The sequence below is a fragment of the Triturus cristatus genome, chromosome 10, assembly GCF_964204655.1.
Source record: "Triturus cristatus chromosome 10, aTriCri1.1, whole genome shotgun sequence".
Lineage (NCBI taxonomy): Eukaryota > Metazoa > Chordata > Amphibia > Caudata > Salamandridae > Triturus > Triturus cristatus.
Window position 1 is genome coordinate 761,808,591 of NC_140593.1, and position 25,517 is coordinate 761,834,107.

Genomic DNA, 25,517 nt, shown 5'->3' on the forward strand with positions numbered 1-25,517 from the left:
ACAATTTCAGGAAGCCGCAAAGTTCTAAACTTTCCACAACTCCCTCAAACTCTAACGGAAGAAAACAATTGTGCGCAGATCTAATGTTGTCTATTGATGCAGTTTTTAAAAAGCACAAATCTGACATTCACAAGACTTCTTGCGCTGAAGGGCAGTCACGGGATTAACAGACTACTTTCCGGATGTGGGTTTGAGGTTCCCCTCAGCTGAGTTTGTCGCATGACCTTTCTCAGCCACCGTAGTTAAACTCAGACATCCTGAGTCATATATGTGAGGTTCGATTGGGACCTAAGCTGACTTGGATATTGTGTGGTTTCGGAAATTAAATTACTAAAAAGACAAAAAAGCTGGAAAAAAATAAACTTTCAGGGGCAGATTTATGAGCCCCTTGCGCCACTTTTGCGTCACTTTTAACATGGGAAAAGTGACGCAAAAGTGGCGCAACGGGCTCATAAATCTGCCCCTCAATTTTTAAAGAAAAAAAAATTCTTGTTGTCTGTTTGCCTCACAGCATTTATTTCGAATGTATCCGACTGCTGATTAGGGAATGTGAGTTTCTAGTTGTACAATTTTAATTATTGCACGTTTCATAAATTTAAGAATAAGATTCAAAATTGAAAAAAACAACGCCAATACACCGTAGTCATATTTAAGCATACTTTATTAAACACAAGACACCATAATAAACCATTAGAAAGCAATTTATTGCAAGGAACTACGCCAACTGGAAGGTCTTTAAACTAAATGGAGATATATTGTTTTGCAGCGAGAACAGCGATATCATAACTTTAGTAACCAAAGATGTACGCAATTAAAACATGAAGCATAAAAGCTAAATAATTAAAACATGAAGCATAAAAGCAAAACAATTAAAAAATGAAGCATAAAAGCAACAAAAAAGAATGTCATTTATATAAAATGCTGATCTGTAGTTTACCCTTTTTCAAAATGATAGCAAACTTCAGAAGGGCGATACCGGGCTGAAAAAAAAGGAAAACAAAATTAGACGTTTGCAACATTAAACAAACAGCTTGCACAATTAAGTAATATTTCGTTTTGCAAGTATTTCAGTTGTTTTCTTGGGTGTATGCCACCGTACGGTGACTTGGAGGTTTCACGCTGAAAATGCCAAGTTTTAGGAAATCCAGCTTTTTGTGGACCATTTGCGCTCTTCTGCATATGTGTTAAAGTTTGTCTATATTGTTTGCGTGTATGTACGTTCATGTATACATATACCAAAAATGGCAGTGCGGAGGACCCAGACTGCTTACAGCTGCCAGGGTTCTCTGTTCTCAACTGTAAACAGACTTAGTGGAAGAAAAAAACCACACTGACACATCCGCCTCCACTATCCTTGTGAAAAACACAACCATCCTTGCAAGGAAGTGAGGGAACATTAAGTTGTGACCAGTGCTTTGGGCTACTGATGCTGATTAATATGGGGGTAATGCATGGAGCCATGAAGATATCTTAAATGGTATGGCAATTAATACTTACCTGCTGCACTGGCACTCACAGTGATCTAAGATGCATATTGCTGGCTAATTTCACCATCAACTTTGCTGGGATAGAAAACACACACAATAATTCTAAAGACATCTACAAACATTTGTGTGCTGGCTCAGGGCTAGACTGAGCATTCTGCCTCTCCGGCGTTTCATAAATAGGCTGCTTTCTCTTTTTTTTCATCACAATTGATACTATTTTTTTATTTTACATTCACAACGATGACTCTTAGGACCCGATTACAAGTTTGGCGGTGCGGGAGCAGACTGCAACTCCAGCAGACCGCTCCGCCAAACCCATGGTCACACCGTCCGCCAGATTACGACTTTCTTCATGTCTGGCGGGCTTTTATTGGTGGTCCCACGGTGGTGCTCTGAAAATGGGCACAGCAATGGGAATGCCAAAAACAGTTCCTGCACGGCATAGACTGTAAAGTCATTGCCGTGCAGGAAGGGGCATGCACACAGGGGGGCATATGTTGTGCCCCCCTGCATGCATCACCATGCGCATGGGCAACAGGGGACCACCAGCCTTGTCATGGAGGAAGACCAATATGAGACCGCTGGCTGTCCTGAAACTCGCAATTTGTATTTCTTTATTTATTGAGTTTTATATAGCGCTGGCTAGACCCGAAGGTATCAGAGCGCTTTACATAAGGAACAAGAGCGAGTAACAACAATAATAATTTAAAAAATTTTCACGGAAAATTTCAGAGTGAATGAACAAATCAAGGGAGGAAGAGAGGGAAAGGGGGGACAAGAAATATGAGTGAGAGGATAGGTGGGGGAGGGGGAAAGGGAACCTGAGGGGGAGGGGGAGAAGAGGCAGACCGGGTGAAAAGAGAAAAACGTTTGACTCAAGAGTTAAGGAATCATAGCGATTAACATAGGGTCAAGGTACAGTAATGAAAGATCGAGTAGTAGGGAGTTAACAAGGATAGTGGAAAAATCAAAAGGGGGGAGAGAATGTAGAGGGGGACAAAAATAGTGTTATGAGAGAGGGTGCGGGGATAGGAGGGAGCCGGGGGTGTGGAGTAAGGTAGACCAGAAAGAGGGAAAAATACATTTTAGGATCGTCAGGGGGAGAAATGGAGAGGAAGGGGGAAAGGACAAAGGTTAAACAAGATTGTGGGTCTGGGTCCAGGGAATCAGCGGTGATCAGCAACAAAATGGCGGGCAGGGCAAAAGTCAAAACGGCAAAAAGTCCATAGATGCGAACCAAGGAGCATGAAATGAGTGCAAAAAAAAAAAAGTCGAAGGAGGGTACGAAGTTCAAAGTTAGGGGCGGGAGGAAGGGAGATGAGGCGAACAGGCTCGGGACCACTGGGGCATCGGTGTAGTTAATCCGCCAGTCGTGGCACCCACGCCCCCAAACCTGGTGACGGCCTCACGGGTCTCAGAAGTAAGAGACGAGGCAAAGCACATCCAGGCAGGCGGCCCGCATGGTGAGGTAGCGGGGCAGCAGCGAGGCAGCAGTGAGGAGAGACAAACCGCCGAAGGAGACAAAGCTGCGCCATGGGTGGCCCCATCATCAGTCTTCCACGGCGACTAGCTCCGAGGAAGTGAGCAGAGTGAGATAATACTTTCCCCATTGTTCAGCTGGGTAGGTGACGGCCGCGGGAGACTGCGGGCCAGACTCCTCAATAGCCGAACCAAGAGGCTCCACTGGGCATCGGCCAAGTTGTCACGAAGTCCCGGAAAGAGTGGTGTCGAGCCCCAGAGCAATCTGACGCCATCCGGAGCCATCCAAAGCAGCCGGACCAGCGCCGAGGCTGGACAGTCATCAGAAGGACGAAAAGCTCTGAAGGAGGCGGTAGACTCGAAAAGAGGAGTATCAGCGTGGTGAGGTAAGCCATGCCCTGATGTCCGGCTGGGTAGGAGAGACCCGGGCCAGACTCCCCAATAGCCGAACCGAGCGGCTCCACCAGGCATCGGCCAAGTCTTCTCCGTGTCTGCTGTCCGGATACCATAGAAAGTTCCGGGGAAAAAGGGGTTTTAGGGCCAAAACAGGAATGACTGACCGGGAGCTCCCGGCCGGAGCTCCTCACCGTGCGGCCATCTTAGGTCTATCAATATGAATAGCGGTACAGCAGCGTGTGACTGTAAGTAAGTGGCCGTAGGTGACCTATGTAGGAAGTAGTCCAAATGTATCACACCAGCAGGCAGAGGGTTTTAGCAGTGTGGGAAAGGGGTTAGTAGTCAGATCAACCAGTATCTACTCATGACAAAGGCAGTGACAGAGCAAGGCACTTAAGAGTGGCTTTGATACAGTGCACCACCACATCAACACAGATTCCATGCTTTGTGTGTCCATGGACAGCGTTGGTGACTTTTGTGAAATACAGTGCTGGGCTTGGTAAGGTAGTAGAGCATGGTACTGGTCTGGGTACAGGAGCACCATTTCTTTCTCAAGGACAAAACTTCACTCAAGGCAGTGCACGCATATGGAGCAATGAACGTATTCAGTTTCCTGACTCCTGCTACCAGAGTTTTCATTGCACAGTTTCCACTGGTTGTAAGGCGATCAGTGCCAAATAAATGTTTTGCTGTAAAAATAAAACACAATACTACACTATTAGGTAGAGGGTAGGCTGCTAGAAAGCTTGAACACACTTGTCACCTTTCTTTAGACTGCTGTGGTGTTGCTCTGATCTATAAACATTTGATCCCTGGTCATGGGATGTTCGATAGTGGATATGGCAAGGGGCCATAGCTGCCAACTCGGGAGCAGGGGATCCAGGTTCGCGTCTCTGCATTGGCTCAGCATCTCATGATTCTGGGCAAATCACGTAATCTCCCCTGTGCCCATGGGCAGTGCTTGGATACCCTGAGGGGTGATACGCTTCGCTATTCAAATCTACAAATTATAATTCTGTGTGATCTCTTATACATAGCTGGGCATCAATATCAAGTCTAAAGACCATACACAAGCAAAGCATATCTTTGAGCTCCAAGGTTTGGAATGCGACTGATGGAAACTAATGATGCTCCACTGTCATAAACCTGTTCCTTTACTTAGCCAGTGCCCAGGCAGACAGGACAACATGACTTTACTGCAAAAACATATTCCAGAAATACATTTGCCGAAGGTGGCACTCTTTGAATTGTCAAAAATAAAGATCAGTGCATCTCATTCTTAGCAAGGATCTAACACTGGCGAAAGCATGTTCCCATGGCTTTTGTGATTGAGCCGAGGCCTGACATGGCCAAAATCCACGGGCTCGCTCATGGAGCTGTCATCCCTAACAGATACAAAGTTCCCTTTTCTATAAATCATGCTTTCTTCTAGGTTAAATCCGCCTAGTTATTATAAATGTGTCAAGCTTGGGACCTTATCTGACTGTTTTAGTGTGTGTTGCTCTCCCTTCTATTTGCTCTCTCGCTGGGATAGTTCATTAAAAGGAAAGCTCACCATTGGGTCATTTTCTCCTTTCAATGGTGGGCTCTAGATAAACTTGCAGATAATAGTTTAGTGGGAGCTCCGCAATGATCACCTATAATTGGTCAAGAAGTTAAACTCACAAAGACAAAAGGCAGCGAGTAATTCCACATGAACTACTTAACAGGGCTAGTGTAAAAATACAAATAAATAAATAAATAAATACCGATATTTATATAGCGCGAACAGCTACCTCGCAAGGAGGTGTCCCGGCGCTGAGTGATCATTTTTCCAGGCAGAATGGGCGGAGAAAGGGGAGGGAGTGTTTAGTTATTCTGGGAAAAGAGCCAAGTCTTTAGCTGCCTCTTAAAACTGGCTTCCGTTGGAGCCAATTGGATGTTGGCCGGTAGAGCGTTCCAGAGTGTCGCCGTGCAGGCAGAAAAGGATCTGCCTCCGAGTCTGGCTCTCCTGGCGCGGGGGATAGAAAGCTGGTGTCGTGAATTAGAGCGCAAGCATCTCTCCTGATAGTATCTGGGGAGTCTAAGCTTTAAATAGTTGGGACAGGTCCCCTTTTGGGCTCTAAACGCCAGAGTTAGAGCTTTAAACTTGATTCTGCAGGCTACAGGGAGCCAATGCAGATCGCGCAAGTGCGGAGAGACATGCTGTTTAAAAGGGATGTTTTTTAGCAGTCTCGCAGCCGCGTTCTGCACGATCTGCAATCGTTGCACCAGATATTTGGGTAGGCCAAGGTAGAGGCTGTTTGCGTAGTCCAGTCTGGAAGTGACTGTAGCATGGACCACCGTCTTGCGACAGTCTTCAGGCAGAAGGGACAGAAATTTGCGTAGGTTTCTTAGTTTATGGAGACAGCACGCAGAGACCTGCTGTATATGAGGAGAGAAGGAAAGACTCTCATCCCATCTTACTCCCAGATTTTTCGCATTAGTGCTGGGTAGAGGAGGGAAACCCATTTCGGAGGGCCACCACAGGCTTGGGGGGGGCCGAGTATGTTTGCCAAAGAAGATGACCTCCGTCTTACTCGCATTCAGTTTGAGTTTGTTTGCATTCATCCAATTGGCAACATCTCGCAAGCATCCCTTCATATTGCTGAAGGCTGCCTCTGAAACATCCGAGAAGGGGAAAATTAGTTGTGTGTCATCGGCGTATGAAATCGCCTTGACGCCCCATTTAGCAATAAGAGAAAAGAGTGGAGCCAGATAAATATTAAAAAGTAATGGACTGAGGGCCGAGCCCTGAGGGACACCACACCAGAGGGGTTTGGGTTTTGAAGAAAGGGGGCCCAAGGCTACTTTCTGGGTACGATCAGTGAGACAAGACTGTAGCCAGCCCAGAGCCTTATCTTCCAGGCCTGTGTTTTTTAGCCTTAACAGTAGCCTCCCATGATCCACAGTATCAAAAGCGGCAGATAGATCCAGGAGCACCAACATAGCCGATGCTCCTGAATCTAAAGACCACCTGATCAACTCAGCTACTTCTATCAGAGCGGTCTCAGTGCTAAAGCCCGCCCTGAAACCTGACTGGGTTTCATGCAGTATGTCTCTTTCTTCTATAAACCTGTTTAGTTGGCGTTGTATCAGTTTTTCGAGCATTTTGCCGGGGGCTGCCAACAGGGAGATTGGCCGGAGATTGCTAAGATCATCCGGGGCACCGTTTGGTTTCTTTTTTAAAGGCAGGAGTGTGGCATGTTTCCAACAATCGGGGAATAGACCTGTTGCAATGGATGTGTTCCAGATATGTAACAGTGAGGTGGTAATTGAGTCCGACATCATTTTCCAGAGCTTGGGCGGGCATGGGTCATCAGGAGCCCCTGATTTACATTTTTGTAATTCCCTTTTGGCCTCGGCGAGGGAAATAGGATGGAATTGAGCTAAGGCGGGGAGGGATGCCACATTATCATTTGTGTCGGACATGATTGTGGGCTCGGGACTGGTGAAGGTGTCGTAGACTTTCTCGATCTTTTTATCAAAAAAGACCGAGATGTCCTCGCAGAGTTTCTCCGACGGAGTCACTTCAGTTTCAATTGCACGAGGTTTAAAAAAGGATTGAACAATTTTAAAAACTTCTTTGCTAGATTGCTCAGCTTGCTGAATGGAGGACACAAAGAACAATTGTTTTGCTTTTTTTATGGATTTGTGGAAAACACGCAAGGCTTCTTTGTAGCAAATTTTTGCTGATATGGAATAGTTTATCCGCCAGAGACGCTCTAGTTTTTTGCAATGACTTTTTTCAGCCAATAGCTCAGTCGAGAACCATGGGGCCGAAGGGGATTCTCTGCGTGATGTAGCGATTTTTGCAGGCGCGATGGTATCCAACGTATTACCTATCCAGAGATTTAGAGCCACAGCGTCCGTGTTCACATCTAATGACAGAGTTGGAGTAGTAGCTGAGAGAGCAGGGCAGAGAGTCTCTGCTGATATATTAACCCAGTTTCTGCGAACATAGGATCGTCTCCCTTTTGTCTGGTGGTGGGAGGGGAGGGAGAAAGAAAAAGGGATTAAAAAGTGATCCGTCCAAAGCAATGGTTGTACGGTTTTAGCTGAACAGTCTGGGATATTGGAAAATATCAGGTCCAACGTGTGGCCTGCCTTGTGCGTTGGTTCCGAGATAATTTGGAATAGATTCGCTGCTTCCAGTGTAGAAATAAGTTGGGTGGCTAGGGGGCAGTCTGGACTGTCAATGTGAACATTAAAATCGCCAACTGCAATAAAATGGGGGTGAACTATTGAGCTTTGGACTATAAGGTCCATCAGTTCGTACAACATTCTCAGACAAACATGCACTTTACTATACTCATGCCATTCACTCTAGACAAGGTTGGTCCTATTTTCTGGACCACTATCCAATCAAGGCAACATGTGGGTGGTTGTAGACCATCAGATCAGAAAGGTGGGGGGTGGAGGAGAGTGACTGTGGTACTCGGTGGATGGAGATGGCACTTTTTCTTTCCCCTTTATACTCCATAAATAACAACAGTAAGTATGATTTGTGAGTAATTACTTTTGTTTTTTTACTAGTCATTTAGGCTTCTGATAGACGGATGAAAGGGACATATTTATTCCAAGTCTATTTATATTCTCATCCGCCTGTTTCTTATGTGTTATGGTCACATGACGTTTCCTCCTTTCCTTTTAAATTTTGTATTCCCTATTATCTATGGGAATATATCTAAGTCGTTCTTTTGCAATATTATTTTATATGGCCTATGATTTCTCAATTAAAAAATCAAAAATGATTAGCATAGAAAATAGAACCTGTTTCCTTTGACTAGCACATGCAGGCAGGGTAAAATGAGAAACTCCAATATTCTTACTCCAATCACAGATTCACCATTGATGACATTCGTTAGATTGCAAAACAATAAACATTATTGTATTTCATTTTTAGCAAGTAACATAAAACTTACTAAAAGCTGTTTGTGATAGTGCTGAGACTTTGCATGGCCAAAGTCCACTAGATCACTTATGGAGTTGTTTTTTATAATACATAAAAGAGGTTCTCCGCATAATATTTTAGGCATTGTGCCAAAAGGAAATGTGAGCACATCTTAGTTCATTATTTGGTGCAGTACAGGCGTGCTTCATCATTCACAGTTGTGTCTGCTCTGAATAAAATGCAAAATTGGACTACAATTGTTTTGTGGTCTTAAATTTTCCTGAAGCTTTGATACCCAGCAGTGAATCTCAGGAGCGGCTCCTCCACTAGGGCAGAGGAGCGTCACCCCACTGCTTTCTCGCAGTGCGAGAACCAGAAACATACAATGGTAATAACTACAATTTTATGTTTCTGCTTCTCGCAGTGCGAAAAAGCAGAAGGGTTTGGTTGTGGGCGGATGGGTGAGTGGGGCTGCTTTGCGAGCAGGGCAGGGGAGGAGTGGTGTGCCCACTCCTGAGTGCACATGACTGGTTTGGTCGGCCCTCTGGGGCCGACCAAACCAGTCATTCGCACTCTGCCCTTCTCCATGTAGGCTGCAATGCAGCCTGCATGGAGAACATGGCTGAGCCATTAGCCCCTGGCTGGGCGGCGTCCCGACCAATCACAACGCTGCTTGCATCGTTGTGATTGGCTTAGGGGTGGGAGCCTGGCTGCCGGTTTCCTGTTCCTGCCGGAGGCAGGAGAGCAGGAGACCAGGAGAGCAGGAGCAGAGATGACACAGGACCCGGCCGGAGGGAAGGTAAGTTTAATTTTTTTTTATTATTAAATTAAACCCGCACAACTCCCTTTCCCGCTCGAACCCCCGCCCACCCACCCGCGAGACATGCCGGCTGCGACTGGTCATTTAGCGACAAGGATGCCTTGAATTGCCCATTGCTATAACAGTTACCACCTTTCTGCATGAAAATTACCAATTATTTGTACATATTTTAAGGTTCTGGATGGGCCAGTAGAAACTAATTTTAGGTCGAGATCACTAGACAGAGCCTGCGTTGTCTGTTGCAAGGCATATTGTGGTTTACCAGGCACATTGAGGGTCTTGGAGCCTGCCTATCATTTACCTTTGGTTGGCTTTCCGTGTCACTCTCATTTACCTGCTTCTTATTCGTGCCCCAGCTTGTCAATCTTGTGGTTTTCCCTCTCATGGAGAGTTGCCTATTCACAATCTCGCTGATTGGTTGACACTGCTTCCACTACCTACCTGCTTTTGTGAAGCACTCCATTAAAGTGCATGTGTTTTTGAGCCGTCTCCCTCATGAACGTCTCGACCTTGTACTCCGTGTTGCCCAACTGTTTATCTCCACCACATCCTCATCCCAAGTGGTTCTCCCCATTATTTCCCCCCATCGGCACCCTCTGTGTTACTTTCCCCTAAAACTTTGTGTTGCTTTCACTCCACCCCTCCACTCTGTTACTTCTGCTTCTTCTCCAGACCTCCCCACCTGTTGCTTTCACATCCCCTTCTGTGTTGCTTCACCGATAGTCCCCAAAACTCCACTATGTTGCTTTGCCGTTAACACCTACCATCTCCCTTGTTGTTTCCACTCCTCTGCCTGCCCTCCCGCTTAAAAAAACACAAAAACGTGTTTGTGTGATTTATTTTTTTAATAATTACAGATCCTGCTTGAAATACTGTAAAAGTGTTTTGTCTTGTATTTGTTGTTTGACGTTTATATTTAAAAGGGAACAAATTTTGGATTTCTACAATTTTCCCCATTTTTCTTTATATTTTCTTTTATAAAATTACTCACCAGCCTGCTAAAATACTGGCCACGAGGCAACCACCAACAAGAGAAAGAACGACACATTGTTTTACATAGTCCAGCAGCCGCAATCTTGTGACAAAGACTACAGCTTTTACTAGCCCCAAACTCATTGTATGCATCTTATGGACTGCATAATATGAAATACCCTCAAACCTGGGAGATTTTCATGCTTCACATGTAGTTTACTGTAATGGCTATGGTGTAAGGATATTCACTCGTTTATTGATATTCACAGGCTTTATCTGTGGTAATTATTATAATTCCATGCAAAGCATGGCCACAGATATCTCAGAAAATGGCCTCAAATACTACACAATTAACGTTAAATCAGATGTAGATGTGTAACAGTGTTTATCACAGTCAAAAATATAGCTTTTGTTTTAGAAGAACCACTGTCCACTCAGTGACAAATTGGTGTCCGTGGGTCTCAGCACCTAACAGAAAATTAAAATGAACTTTCGATCAGTGAATAAGTGCACAATATATGTTATTATTATTTTTTTAGGGCGGAATGTAACAAGGGACTGGTTGCAAAGCAGCCACTGTTTTTGCACAGTGGTGCGGTGAGACCTTACCCTTCTTTTGCCCTGTGTCAGATATACCAAGCCAGCACAGCAGAAAATGTCCATTGACAAGAATTCGCCGAAAACCTGCCTCATGAATATTCATGAGGCCTGATTTCCTCTGCATAGGCTCCAGAATTGCTGCAAATGCAGGGAATGGAGTCCTACGAGGCTCGGCAACCTCCCTTTCTGCATATGCAATCTCCCTATGCTGTGATAGTGTTGCCTGCCCATCTCAGTTATGGGATTGGGCAACTGAAAAAAGAGGCGGGATATGAAGGGACATTGGACATGCTGCGGTTTGAGGTACTCCGACATGCTCTGCCCCATGCCGAAGTGGAGAGCTTTGAATTTGTAAGTGGTACCAGCAGCTTTCTATGATTGGGCTGGGATCGCAGATGCTGCCGCAAAGCATTTATGTATGTACTTGTAAGTCCCAAAGTAGGGAACCGCCTCTTTCCTGACCCCTGTTTATAATATTTTACATGGACTCACAAATGTGTATATTGAGAGTTCCAAGGGTAACTGTGACTCAAAATGTGTCGTTAATACTTAGCGATTGGGGATTTTGCAGTTGCAAAGTCTGCAATATACTGCACTGTGGGATCAGTGAGAGCAAAAACCTTTTGTATGTGTGGTCCTTACGTCTTTAAGAAATAAGTGTAAGAAGATCTAAAATTCATGTCTTTATTTTACTTGGTATCTTCTCTTCCCCTATGGTCATGCTACCACCGCGGCCATCTTAGTTCTGATCTTGTACCATACCTTAAAATATTCTTTGTCCATGAAGTTACTTCTTCTCCACCACAAGCATTTGCAATTGCGCAATGTTGAATCCCGCCATAATCATGAGTTAATGTTCAGCATGATGCAGTGTCATGTGGCCTGCGCGTTATATTTACCGACCTCCAACAGTTCATGATTTTTCTCAGCTGCTTTGGCATAGAGCATAAGTAACTGTTTACTAAAACATGCACGAGGAACTTATCAGGCACAAACATTGTTGACATTCACCAAGATGGATGCTTCCTCTTCACATAAATCACTTGTGTCGTCATGTAGGTTCTTCCCAATGAAATCGACTTTGAAAAGTTGACTTTTTGATGCTTTAAATAAATATTAGATCCATTATTCCAACTCGTGCCACTTCAACACTATATCTATCTGCTATATTATATGTATTATTAAAGCAGTAACACTTCTCTATTTACTAGAAGCTGGTGGATGTGTGTTCCTGCCTCTCATGGCTTGATACTGGAGAGTTCAAATCAAATCTACATCAGAAGTCAGAATAAAGTAATCAGCACAAGCATCAGACTTTAAACCATAGGCTTTCATGATCAAAATACCCCTTTGACCAATTCAGAAACAACTTAGGGGTATCCCAACATTTTATCCACACATACATACAAATTTAAATGCCCACTGATAAAACACTAACATAGCAGTACTTTTTCTTTTGCTTTCTCCCCCTGATTTTGAGCGATAGATTTGTATTTGTGCTGTTGTTCGATTGATCAAAGATGATTGGTAGTCCTCATCACGATGTTTCCTTTATTTCTGTTCCATAGAACCATAAAAGGTATAATGTAGAACATTTAATGAAAAATACAATAAAAGAATGCAAATTCATTTTCAAAGAGTGACATTGTTCTTTAAAAAGGCAGGCTTATTTGGCAATTGCAGTTCACCAATCCAAATCTCATTATATTTCCAAATCCATAAATATTATATTAGAAGTCCTTAAAAGAGAAAAATCCTTTGGCTAAAAAAGACTTCCACAAGCCAAGTAAAATCTTTGAAAATATTAAAAATGAAACATCAGAAGAAGCAGATTCGAGGGCTATCACAAATACATTAAGCTCACAGGGTGACAAATGTTCAAAAGATAATCATTGCTGTTTAGAAAGTGCATTCAACCTAATATGCCATATTGCTGACAGATATCTCGTAATTGAGTACACCAAACAGTCTCTGGTGTTGGTTTTGCATACCCTGAGAGCTGTGTGTTGATCCCTAAAACCTAAACGTTTGCGAAGAGGAATAATCCAGCAAGATTGCTGTTTGGCATAGGCCTTACAATAAAAAGCACATACTCAATATTCTCAACTACCAGACAACCCATCTTGCACATGGTAAATGTGTCTCCCTTTTTCATCCAGGAGCAAGTAAATGTGGCCAGGCGTAGACTACCTAATCTAAATCTTACATAAAGTGCAAGTGCCGCAAGATTAATAACCATATTTAAGTACACTGATACACACTTAAACAAGAAGAAGGAGTCTACCAAGGTACCCGGGGATGCTGTGGAAAGCTTGGCTCCTAGAACAATGTCCCAAAATACACTTTTTAGCTTATCCTGGGCAATGCAGAGGGCTGCAGCCAAAAACCTTCCAAGCCCAATTTAAATAAACAACTTTAATATGTACAAGCCAGGGAATCTTTTAAACATGGTGGTTATCTAATATGACCCTGATAAAATCACTATAGGGTCCTAAATCCTTGTTAGTCCAAAGTCTTATCCAACATTGAAAAGGTGTCAACTAAGTGATGTCAGAGATTGATTTAAGGTTTAAATCTGATCTAATTGGAAGAGTAGGTGCACTGGTAGGGAGTTTTTTATAAAGACATTTTCAGCTTTTTCAAGGGCGCCAAGATTACATTTGCCCCCACAAGTCTGACCCATACAGGGCACCCCCACAGGCTCAACTCTTATATAGCTCCATGGGTGGAGATGGCAAAAGTGGATGACCTATCGGCAAATCTTATAAAAGATCCTGCTCTTTGTTTTAAAGCAAAGACACTTTTCTCTATCTGGGCTTCCCATCTATGGGAATCTTCTATTCTAGCGCCAAAATGTTCAAACTCGTCGACCCTATCTAACGCCTCTCCCCTAAAAATACCTTACTCCTGGTAGATTTCCTCTGGGCACCAAAGACCATGGAATTTGTTTTGTTACTGTTAACTTTCATGCCGTGTTTTGAACAGAAAGTATTACATTTGTCCAAGAGAATAGACAGACCATGAGGAGTTTTTGATATTACAGAGTGTCATCAGCAAAAAGAAGATAAGGTATTTTGTAATCCTTTACCTTTGGAGAGTAATTTATGCAATTTGAAAGATACGGGATGAAGCCATTTATATACCAAAAAAAGTGTGGTGGCCAAAACACACCCTGGTCTTACTCTTCTCATTATTGGGATGTCCTGTGTTAGTTCCTCACAACGACCCAACCTGACCCTAGCAAAATCTTCCATGTATAAAGCCTGAATTAGGGACAATAGCCCCCACGAGACCCCAATCTTGAACAAAACCTCCCAAAGTTTTGACCTCTGGGCAAAATTGAACGCAGCCTGAAGGTACACAAAGGCAACATACAACAACCCACTCTCAACGTCAACTGTCTTCCACTTAATAGACAGCAACTGCACAATCTGGTCGATTGTGCTAGTGCTGGCTCTAAATCCCATCCGTGAGTGGGATAACATTTTAGCTTGGGAAATCCAGTCCCATAGTCTGGATAAGATTTGCATACTATAAACTTTTTGAACGTTATCAATCAGACGTATGGGTCTGTATTTTCCCGGTGTAGATTTGTTTCCCTTCTTGTGGATGGAAATTATTTCTGCTCCTTTTCAGGATCTCGGGATCAGAGCTCCAGCCATCAAAGCATCAGACAGGGAGTTTATATAGGGATGCCATATCTGAAGTTCACTATGAAATACATCTGAGTGGATTCTGTCCAAGCCAGGGGCTTTACCGGATTTTTGGGTCTGGATTGCAGCTAAGGATTCTTTAAGAGAAAATTGCTTCACCTCCTCACCAGTGGAATCTATAGTGGGAGCTGACAGGGACTCTGATGACCCATCACATAGATTTACCTCCCCATAAAGAGTCAAGAAGTGATTTAACCAGACTTCTGGGGCAATGTGACAGTCAGGGTGGTTTAAATCTCTGAGCCCATTGTGTGAAAACATATGCCAAAAGCGCTTCTAATAAATCATCCCATGTACCAACCTCGCTCTCGGGCTTACCGATTTTAATAGCCCTGGTGTATTTCCTTCTAGCTTCAATAATCAGTGTTCTTTTGTTACTCTTTAGGGCATTAGCCAAGGCCTTCATAGCAATTTAGCATGATTCATTAAACCACTCATGCACCCTTATTGTCCGAGGACCCCTTCCACTTTCGCAATCCTTTGCAAACAGATTGCCTATCTTTAGAAAAAGATTTCCATGCACTATTATAATCTGGGTAGGGATTAAAGCTTGACACTCATACATTTGCAATTCATCTGATACAAACCTATAGATTTCAAATCTGGCCTGTTGTGATCTAGAGAGATCCTCACATTTCCCCTTTCGTTTGTTGTTATGTATTACCACAGAAATATGTGGAGCGTGTGGGATTGTATTATCCCTATTTCTTATCTGTGATTTGTCCTAGTCTAATACAATTTGAAAATGATCCATATCATGGAATTCTAATACTCTAATACTGCCATGTCTTTCATTTCATGCCATGCCGGTACAACCCAAAAAATAAAATCAATGTGACTTTTGCAATTGCCCCTAATGAATGTAAGCTTAGCAGCTTAGTCTGATGGAAAACGTCTGTTACATGGTCTCAGACCATTATATAAATTATCTGAGGAGCAGCAGAGCTCATTTTGGGGGATTTCCTAGGGACACATAGAGGGGCTATCCCACCACAGTCATCTTCTTCCTTGACTAGTTCCAAAAAGGAGGTGTATGGTTCAAAATACGCATTAAAATCTCCTGCGAAAATCACATTAGGGCTGGGATCAAAATCAACCAAAAATGCATTCAAAATTCTTAAGGGTTTAGTAAAAGGGATAGGCCTGTTACAAATATTGATAAACAAATAAGGTGTCCCAGACTTAAGAGACAAGCTAAAAGCTAAGTGATCAAAGGAATCTGTATCGTTCTTCTTCATGACACACTCAGGCAATATTTTAGACCATATGATAAGCCCCCCTGATGGTTTACCTGCTACCAAGGGCAGTGCTTCAATGCTATGAGTTAAGAAGCCCTGCCTATGACCTTTGGTGAGTGCCCAAGTCTCTTGAAAACCCCAGAAATCACATTTATCAATAAACAAACCCCAGTCCCAATCATCCATTTTAGACCAGATCTCAGCAATGTTCCAGGAAATAAGATGGAGAGCATAAGTTAGGATTTTCAGGGCCTGGTGGGGCCTCAGAGCAGTCAATGAGGGTTGTAGGGGATGCGTTGTCAGTGCAGGAACATTAAGAGACCCCAAAGTAGCTGAAGCAGGAATAGCCTCCTCCTCCCTGGATCCTAAAAGGAAGGATCCTCTCAATTGAGAAAACAGATGGGTAGATACCAGGGATAAAGGACAGGTGGTTTCTGCAGTCAGCCATTGCCAGATCACTCTCACTGTGCCCCATGTTCCAAACCGATGTCACTCTTCAATGTGGAAGTATCCTCACAGCCACGTACGCCATCTTCACTGGGGTCAGTATGATGGGGTGCAGTTGGCTGTTTTTAAAGTGAATGTCGGAACCATTTGTGGGCGCGAACGTAAATCCAAGGAGCTCAAGCCATCTGCCAGATCAGAGGAAATAAGATTCCCTTAAATTGCATCCCGAGATCCAGCAGCCGCTATGAGGCATTTTCCATAGATAATATCAGAGCATGCAAACGAATGGCGCTGCCTGATATGCCTAATCCAATGTAGGACCTTGATCTTCAGTGAGTCACTCCCTTCATGGGATTCATATAGATTGAATGGCCTATTGGCGGCAGAGGGCCCCTCTGCGGCCTCCTTGGGCGAGCAACATTGTGTGGAGCCAGTGCGTCTTGATGTTGTGTCCCCCACATAAATCTAGTGGAGGGTTGATACCGTGGATATGCTGATGGAGCATGAACTGAGACAGGCCTACTGGCTGCTGTAGAAATGGATCAGAATTTATGTTAAAGTGATGTTCCAAACTGCCCGGGGGGCTTCTATGTAAATTTTGGACAGCTGCTTGGGAGGGGAAGGGAAACAATGCAGCAGCAAGCACAGACAAACATTTCGATGCCAGCTGACCCCGCAGCGCTTGGACTGGCTGAGCTCTGTCGTACAACGGTGTTGGGGGAGACTGTACCGCCGGCAGAGTCTTAACTACACCCAGTAGAATTCCCTTCAGGTGTGCGACTTCTTATCTTATAGCAGTGATTAAAACAATAACTTCACTAGGGGATAAAGGATCCGGAATAAGAGGATGTGGCCGTGGCGGGGGGAGGGGCTGAGGGGGGAGAAGAGAGACAATGATTTGTAGTCGATTCTGTTGACTCTCAGTTTCAGAGATGAGTGGGTGGAGTGTTAACTTGATTCTCTTATCTATGTTACCATCTGTGAATTGAAATAGATTTTCAATTTTTTTCATCAAAGAAAATGGCGGTCATGAGACACGCACAGACAACTACGTTGCACACAAAATAGTAACACCGAATGTTATTTATCCTTGGTTTGACATAATGTCCAACACATATTTTTATGATCTACTGTTCTGAATGTAAATATATTGCAAACTAAAGCAGGGTTTGTATGCATGAAAAACAAGCTGACATTTGGAAAAAGCAATAAAGTCCACCTTCTTTATGCTTCTTTTTGAAATTTGTAGTAGAATAGATGATGTGAACTCGTCGAAATTAGCAAAAAAAAGTTGCCTGTAGCCAGACCTAAAAAAAGAGCAGACAGTTTGGGTCTTTATTTAACTCAATATTTTAAATGAGAAAGAAGTCTCATTAGAAACCGTTGTGATAGAGCATCACATTGCACAACATAATTTATAAAGCAGATGTGAGCCTGCAAGTCATAAACAGGTGTTATTGATGTATTGTGTCTGCCTCACATTCTAATTAAATCAGTTAATGATATGTTGCAAAGGCATTGAAATACTGAGTGGTTAAGTGGGAACAGCAAGAGTCTGTAATTACTTGATAAAACTGCAAGACTTTTGATTCTGTTTTATAAGACATTTATATGCAGTACAGTTTGCAAAGCACCCAGGATTTATATTCTGTCAAACATATAGGGCACGACTGAGGCCCTCTGGGACTGGCTTAAATGTGTGGAATAGTAAGTCACAGGGGGGTGAGTCAATTATTATTGATTATCGATCAGAAACAGGGGGCATATTATCAAGCGGCAGAGATAATTATCGCTGGCCGCTCTTAGCAAGATTTTTTTTATCGCCGGCTATCGCTGGCAATTAGCGCCATGCTATCGCTGTATTAACAACGCATAGCGCAATGGCAATAATTTCCCAGCGATAGCGGTGTTTTCCATGGAACATCGCTGGTTTTCCGGCGATGTTCCATGGAATACAGCGATAACCTTGCTGATACGACCCTGTGGTCGTATCAGCATAATCCACCCCCATTGTTAGGTATAGTTAAGTCTGCATTTTTGCAGACGTTAGTTTTTAACGTCTGCAAAAATGCGTGGGCATCCTTGTAAATATCGCGATATACATTTCGCAATATTTTACAAGGTAGTCCATCAGGGGTACGCCCAGTAACGCCCACTTTGCATCTCATTAGAAATGCAAAGTTAGGCGTGCTGGAAACGGGCGCTAAGTCAAGGAAACACGCACTAGCGTGTCCTTGATGATATTGCGATAAAATTATCGCCGCTTTTCGCCCGAATGCGGACGCTAAAGCAGCAATAATGTTAGCACCAGCCCTTGTTAATATGCCTCTAAGTTCCTTGCCCTTCTAAATCAAATTATGAATTAGTTACAGTACTGACCACACAGACTCCCTGTCACGATATATCAGAGTGGAAACATGAGTGGAAGAGTGTGTAATAATAAGGTTCAGAACAAACAAATAAACCCCAGTGCATACTTATTATTGGCAGAGAGAGTATGATTTTGAAAACATAAATCAGTAGAATAATTAGTACATTGATAAAGAGGCAAAAGAAACATTTATATCCCGACATAAGGAATGTGTCTCAATGTGTACAACACATTCACAAGCATGTAACAGTGCATCAGTGTTACAGAGCACAGTATGAATAAATCATTGGCAGTGTTTTTTCAGATAATGTAATTTTATGGAAAACGGGTACAACGAGCAGTTTGCTAAAATGCTGCTGCCCATAATGTTTGCTTGATCAAGTATAAGATCCTTCACTGGGAAGATGGCCGCCAACTTTTGAAGTGCAGTAGCCCCAGCTGATGACCAAGATCTGCGTTAAAATCAAACCCTGGGCTGTTACGTCATCCCTAGGGTCGGCCGGGTGTTCATTTGGGAAGCTTCTGTCCACAGTCTGGGCTATTTGGTCTGTGCATTGGGACACCAGACGCAGAGGGAGGCAAGGTGAGAGTGCCGAGCCCCCTCGTCTTCACAGATGTGGAAAACGGCACCCTCCTGGCACTAAAACAACAAGGAGACGCAATTCTGACAGAGATTTGTGTAAGAAAGTGGCCAGACATCGGGAGGCCCATGCTGCAGGTGATGACCGGAAGCTGACTGGGTGCTGCCATGGAGGGAGCAGTGGAGACATTTGCCAAGGTGGCAGCTGGGAGGTGCCCTCCCAGAATGTGCGTGCTCGGCTGCCGGCGGTGTGCTATGTGAGAAACAGCACTTACAACTCTATTTTTACAATGACGTACCATTACAACGCAGTCATTACAAAGAAAGCGTTGTTGGTACGCAATACCTTTACATCGGAAGTCCTTAGAATGACTTGCTGTAGGGGTCGCTAAGGTATTGGATCTGAAATCCAACACCTTCCCTACTGTTGCACAAACTGGATTAGGAATAGCAAATAATACTATTTCTAAGTCCAGCGCGCCCCCTATAGCAAGTCGTTGTAATGACTTGCGATGTAAGCATATTGTGTACTAACAACGCGGTTGTTGTAACGACCGCTTTGTAAAAGTACGCGTTGTGATAGCATGCGATGTAACATGATATAATCGTGCTGTGTGCAACATGCAGGTGGCGTAGCGGAAGGCCTGGAGGAAAAGTGCAAGATCCGAGCACTGGACAGACAGATACCATTGCTTGACTGATGAGGTTAGTGCGGTGATTCAGGGTAATGTCGTGCAACAATGTACCACTGTGCTATGCATGAGCATGTGGTGTGCTACAGTCTTGGCCTGCTGCAGGTGCCAAGCCCCCACAAAATAATATCTGCTGCTTGTTGCACCCTGGTAGTCTGCTTATTGACTCAGAGCTAGCTTAGAGGACATCATTGGCTTGGGCTGCAAGAGCACTTTGGCAACACCAGGGAACGGTGAATCAAACATGATGGCCACTCTGGTATAGGTGTAGTCTCAGGATGCCGGTTGAAGTGATCTGTGCTCTGTTTGTGCAAAGTACTCCTAAAGGACATTGCCTTGCACCCCAACACTGATAGACCCCAAACTGAACTGCTGGAGTGTAACATTTGATTAGTCAACTTGAGGCTTGAGGTGTTAGAGGAGGCCTAGGGTGTGGGTCTACAGCAGGAAGGGGGAGTTGCTGGTGGGGATGCCTGGGATATTACATCTGCAGAGCCTGACGAGTCATCCTTTGGATGAAAGCAGGTCACCCTACTCAGGCTATTAAAAGAGTACAGTATACATCTGCTATGGGAGGCGCAGCCCCAGAGACTCATGGATCTGTGTGAGTTGGTGACACAGATGTAATCACTTCCTCATCAAAGGCATTACTGCTGGCGATAACTGTGACCAACACTGCCCTCAAACACAAAAAACAGACTATCTCAGTGGAGATCACCCTAAGCGGGCGCATATAACGAAGGTGGCAGAGAAAACAAAGACTATGGAAGAGGCGGTCAAGTCTCTCATGAATAATATGAAGGACATGTGAGCCGCAATCCTTAAGTTGCAAGAATCCACTCTCAGTCTGGAAGTGAGAGCAGAAGATGCAAAGAGAAGATCGAGGCATAACAGACTGCGTTTCATTCGATTCCTGAGTGGAAGGATGGTTTTGGAATAATGGATATGTGAATCCCTAAAGCCTAAGGAGTTCACCAACATGGGCTCATAGGGCACTGATGCCCCAGTATAAACTAGATGCACCTCTAAGGGCTGTCACAGCTCTCATTCTGAACTTCAGGTATAGAGATAGAAGAGCATGGAGAGTACATAGAACAGCAGCCATATCCAGTCTGAGGGAATGATAATCCATATTTTTCAGCACCATATGCAGTTTCTCCGGCACCAGCGCCCCTCATTTGAAGCCATCAATAGACACGTCCAGGAACAGTGGATAAAATACATGCTTTTCTTTCCCACCAAGTTAATGTTGGTTGGAGATGACCAAGCTCAGTTTTCACAACATTGAGTTGGATTGGGACTGAATTTGGAGCTGGTAAAAGTCCTCTTACTTGCACAGAAGCAGCCCATTTTCTGGTTCCAGGCCACCTGATAGGTTGGCTGTGGATGCCAACTTAGTTTGACAATGCTTGTACTGGAGACAAGAATCTGACACCTGGATGAGTTATGGTCGACTATGAGAGAACATTGGATCTTGAAGAGTATCAAAAGATTACTGAGGAGGCTGATAATCCATGAAAATGCAGCTAATGAAACAAGAAAAGCATGCCTTTCCCAATCATCTTGATAGGCACAGTGATGGTGTGCTTGAGTTCCCCTGAAACTGTGGAGATCAGATATCTATGTCCTGCATGCACCGCAAGTTTCTGCTTTTGTCTTAAGCTTTACTTTGTTGCATTTCCATAGGTTTGCTGTTGCTGATGTTAATTTCACACTGAGGACAAAATGTGATGTGGAGGGATTATTTACAATGTGGAACTGTGCAGTTATGATTAAGCTCACGGATAATACTTCGGTTCCATGGTTGGGGGAGGGTTTCGAAATGGTTTGTTCTTTGACATGGTGTATATATAGGTAAAAAATGGCAAGACAGCTTGAAAAAACCAGATAGAGTTAGACTACTTGTCTGAAATCTGATGAGTGGAAGGAGACTGATTTAACCTTTGAAACTTGTCACATAACAAGAAGAGTAAAGGTTATGGCATGGAATATTCATAGATTGAATAACCATAGGAAATAACGCATGGGTCTCGCTTATTTGAAACTGCAGGATGTGGGAATGGCCTTCATGCATAAGAAAAATCTGAATGCAATTGAACATGCCAAAATAGGTGATAAAATGGAGGGGAGTGATGTAATATTATTTCTATTCCTACTACTTGAGAGAAGTTGTGTTTTGGGTTGCAGGAGGAACATCCCTCTGAAAGACGCAGATATGGCAGGACCCTGAATGCCGTTATGTGCTGATGTAAGGTTCCCTGGACGACTAGGACTAATACCCTCTAATTAAGCGCTGCTAATACCTCTGACCTACTGTTCTTGGCCAAACATCAGGATACATTGACCCCCTGGTTGAATTTTCCAGCAATATGGGCAGGGTTTTTACTGTTTAATACCAGATCACCAATTAAGATGGACAAGACCCCAAACTGACTGTGGCTGAGAGAAATGATGGATAGGCTGTAGCTTGTAGACATGTGGAAAGAGAACCACCCATATGATGAGATGTATTCCTTTTTTTCAGGCCAATACGGCTCATTTAAAAAATACAAATTGTGACCTGCGACACAGCAGGCAGCAGTTCAGACTCCTTTTACCTCAGCAGACTGCAGTTAGAAAACTCTCCCACTGCTTAGTACATACTAGCATGTAAGACCCCTGCCACATATCTGGCAACAGAAAAGGGATCTTTACAAAACCTTTCTGTGATGAATTCCCCGAAAATGATTGTCTCCCCCATAGTGCTGGTAAGGTAGCCATTGGCCCATTAATGCAGGGAGAAGCTGGGACAATGTGGAATTCAAGTAGGGTCTGCTCTGCACATTGTATCATACTATGCCGGGGACACACTGATACATTTGAGGGACACAGCAGACTCAGTCGCGTAAACGCTTCAGATTCTGGATACTTTTGGTGGTCTGTCTGATATACCGGCTAATTGGACTATATTCAAGCTATTCCCAAGGGGAGCCTGATGTCTTAGGGAAGATGTAGTTTAACCTGACTTGGGTCTGCAATAGCATACCACACGTCTTGGTTACTGTAGTGACACTTGAGCGAGAAACATATATTCAACTTTATACTGACCGGGCCGTCACTGAAATAGGGTAGTCGGTGAAGTTCTGGTCAAGCTTGACACTTTCCGTGGTTGATAGAATGGCCCTGATAAAAATGGTGATGCTGCTATGATGTTTGTGTGTGTTTCATGGTGTGTTTACCATACTTCAAGGAGGGTCTTTCTAGAATTAGACAACATAATGACATCTCTGGTGTGGGCAAGAAAGCGAACTGGAAATTAAATTTCAAACACTGCAGCTTCCATAGACTAGAGGTAGAGTGGGCTTACAAAGCCTTATGACTACTATATGGTGTCTGAGCTACAGCACGGCAGCTTGGATCTCCAGTATTGACTTGTTTACCTGTCACGACCGGATAGTGTAGACTCTTGATGGACGTCCTTAATGCCATAAAGTTTGCAAAGATTGCTTCACTAGTATGATGACCAAAGATTACACCATATTTGAGTTTATTCAAGAAATTACTCCTGGAGGCCATAGTGGCAGGCTAAATAGATAGAGTTTGTGCCAAAGAATACATACATGATGGAGAAGCTCCACGCACATTTGAAGAGGCCACGTCTCAGCATGGGATGCAGATGGTATAGGTACTTTAATACACATGACAGGTTTGAGCTGCACACACTATATGGAATGGAGCCCATGGTAAACCACCAGAATGTATTACTTTGGGAACTTTGTTGTTCCTAACCCAAGGGAGAACAACCACTGCCCACTCCATCTAGAGCTCTGTGCAGAAAGCCCAGGTCAAGGTTAAGATGTAAGGGCAAGACGGGATGAAGACTGTAGTGCCACAATGAAAGACAATGAATGGAACAGTATACTCGCTTACACTTAAAGGGTGTCCAGTAACCCATCCTCTCACCTTACTCACCTAAAATACCTTCATATAATACATCTTACCCCTGTTGTGCTACATAAAATGTTCCATCTCATGCCTGCCAAATTCCCTAGGAATAGGAGAGCAGATTTTATGCATATTACTAGGCAGCGCTGGAGAGTTGGCGAGTTTTGGGGTTGGTGGTCCTCACCCACAAGGTAATGGTTGTATGGCTAAACTGGAACTCAAATGCTGTATTCTAGGTCACACCTGAAACCCAGGGGGAAATATTTGCAATGTATACCTACAACACCAGGATTGATCCTGGATAGCCAGTATATAGCAATACACTGGAAAAACCGCACAGGCTAGACTTTTCTTTATGGCAAAGGTATGTGAATGAATGGATGATTACAGAGGAGCTATGTATGAAGGACGTACGACCCAACTCAAAGCCAGGTGAAGACCTAGTGCTGTGGAGACAGTTGCATGAAAACCTAAAACCACACTCAAATGAGAATATCTCTAGGTGACTGTTTCTATTTTTTCTGTTCACTGCCTGTTGGGTGAGGATATGTAAGATACAAACATGCCTTAATCTTCTCATGTGTTATTTTTTGGCACTGCATTGAAAGTGATGTATGTGCTATTGATAATAGTGAGGTTTATTTCTGTGATCAGTTTCCCTTGTAGAAGCAATTAGTATTTGTGACTGTGAAAACATTTACGAAATATTTTTAGAAAATGATGATATCCTTCTTCAGGACACAGGTTAGCGCAATGACAAAAGTAGTCAGTTCATAATACAATTGTAAGCGGAGCAACTAGGTAGGAGGACAAGAAATTGTATGCCTAGCCAGACAGCTAATGTTCGAGTTTCTTATGAGAAAGTAAACCCATATTATGAATAAATGCACTATACAAGCAGATAGTCACATTCATTCTCTGGCTTAGGAGTTAACTGGTCACATGAGGGAAACCCTTTATGAATGGCGTGTCTGAACAAGGACTTGACCATTATTGCAAGACTGTATGAGATCTGCTGGCAATAAATGTTCGATTTGGTAATGTGGACATTATGTTGTTCGCCACAGGTATGAAGACTGTAGCAGAATTGCTTGTTTTTCCTTAGATGATGCAGAATGTGCTGTCCTCCAGATCACCAGATTGTTTACCCTATATAGTAATTTGGGAAAACCCAGTGTGTAAAAAAGTGGTGGGGTTAGGATATGTGCTTTTGTGTGTGCAGTGTGTGTGTGTTGTGGCGGGAGAGCTATGTAGTAAATATCTAGGTTCATTCATATGGTGCCTTCAATGTTGCAGGGTGCAGATGTTTGCTCAGCGGTGTGTTTTGTGTAGTGTGTTTCTCTAGTGGTGTGGTTAGTATTGGTGGCATGGAGACTGTCAAGTGTGTCTATGGGTGTGTTTTGGAGTGTTCTAATTTTTGTTGGCAAGTTCAATGAATGAGTGGGTGTTTGGACTGTAAGCTATGATTGGGATTTAGAAGGTTCATTGAGAGTATGTTGATGTGGTCGAGGGGTTCAGCAGACTTGCTATTTGTGTGGTATGGTGTTTTGAGAGTGGTGGTGATGGAATTCATACTGATGATGTATGTGGGGTAGTTTCTTTAAACTGTTTGACTGAGTGTTCGAATCTATAGAATGGCAAGTAATGATGGATGAGTGGCAACATGTTGGGTTTCTTGTGGTGGGTGAGATATTTAGTAATACCCCAGTACCACTTTACTTGGAGCGAAACTCCAGTGGTTGTATATGGGAACTTGCGCTAGTTGCTGGTAAGGTGGCTAGTCATAGCATTTTAGTGTTTTTTCCATTGCTTGATATAGTGTGTTGTCCATTTTGCTTGCATTAGTGATTTGTAGTAGAAAATAATAGTGTTGGCATAGGTATTGG

General features: G+C 43.5%; 1 protein-coding gene across 5 annotated transcripts in view; it reads right to left on the reverse strand.

Moving 5' to 3' along the window:
• Positions 1-643: 643 nt before the first annotated feature.
• The window catches only part of LOC146789967 (uncharacterized), a 125,308-nt gene continuing 100,434 nt past the window's right edge, over positions 644-25,517 (reverse strand). For 3 of the 5 annotated variants that reach the window (XM_085628291.1, XM_085628290.1, XM_085628289.1), the window contains one exon: positions 644-17,371. In XM_085628291.1, the coding sequence (XP_085484417.1) occupies positions 5,211-7,664 (2,454 nt within the window). In that variant the 5' untranslated portion in view covers positions 7,665-17,371 and the 3' untranslated portion in view covers positions 644-5,210. The remainder of the gene's footprint in view (positions 17,372-25,517) is intronic. The other 2 variants (XR_014969506.1, XR_014969505.1) reach the window with 1 other exon arrangement.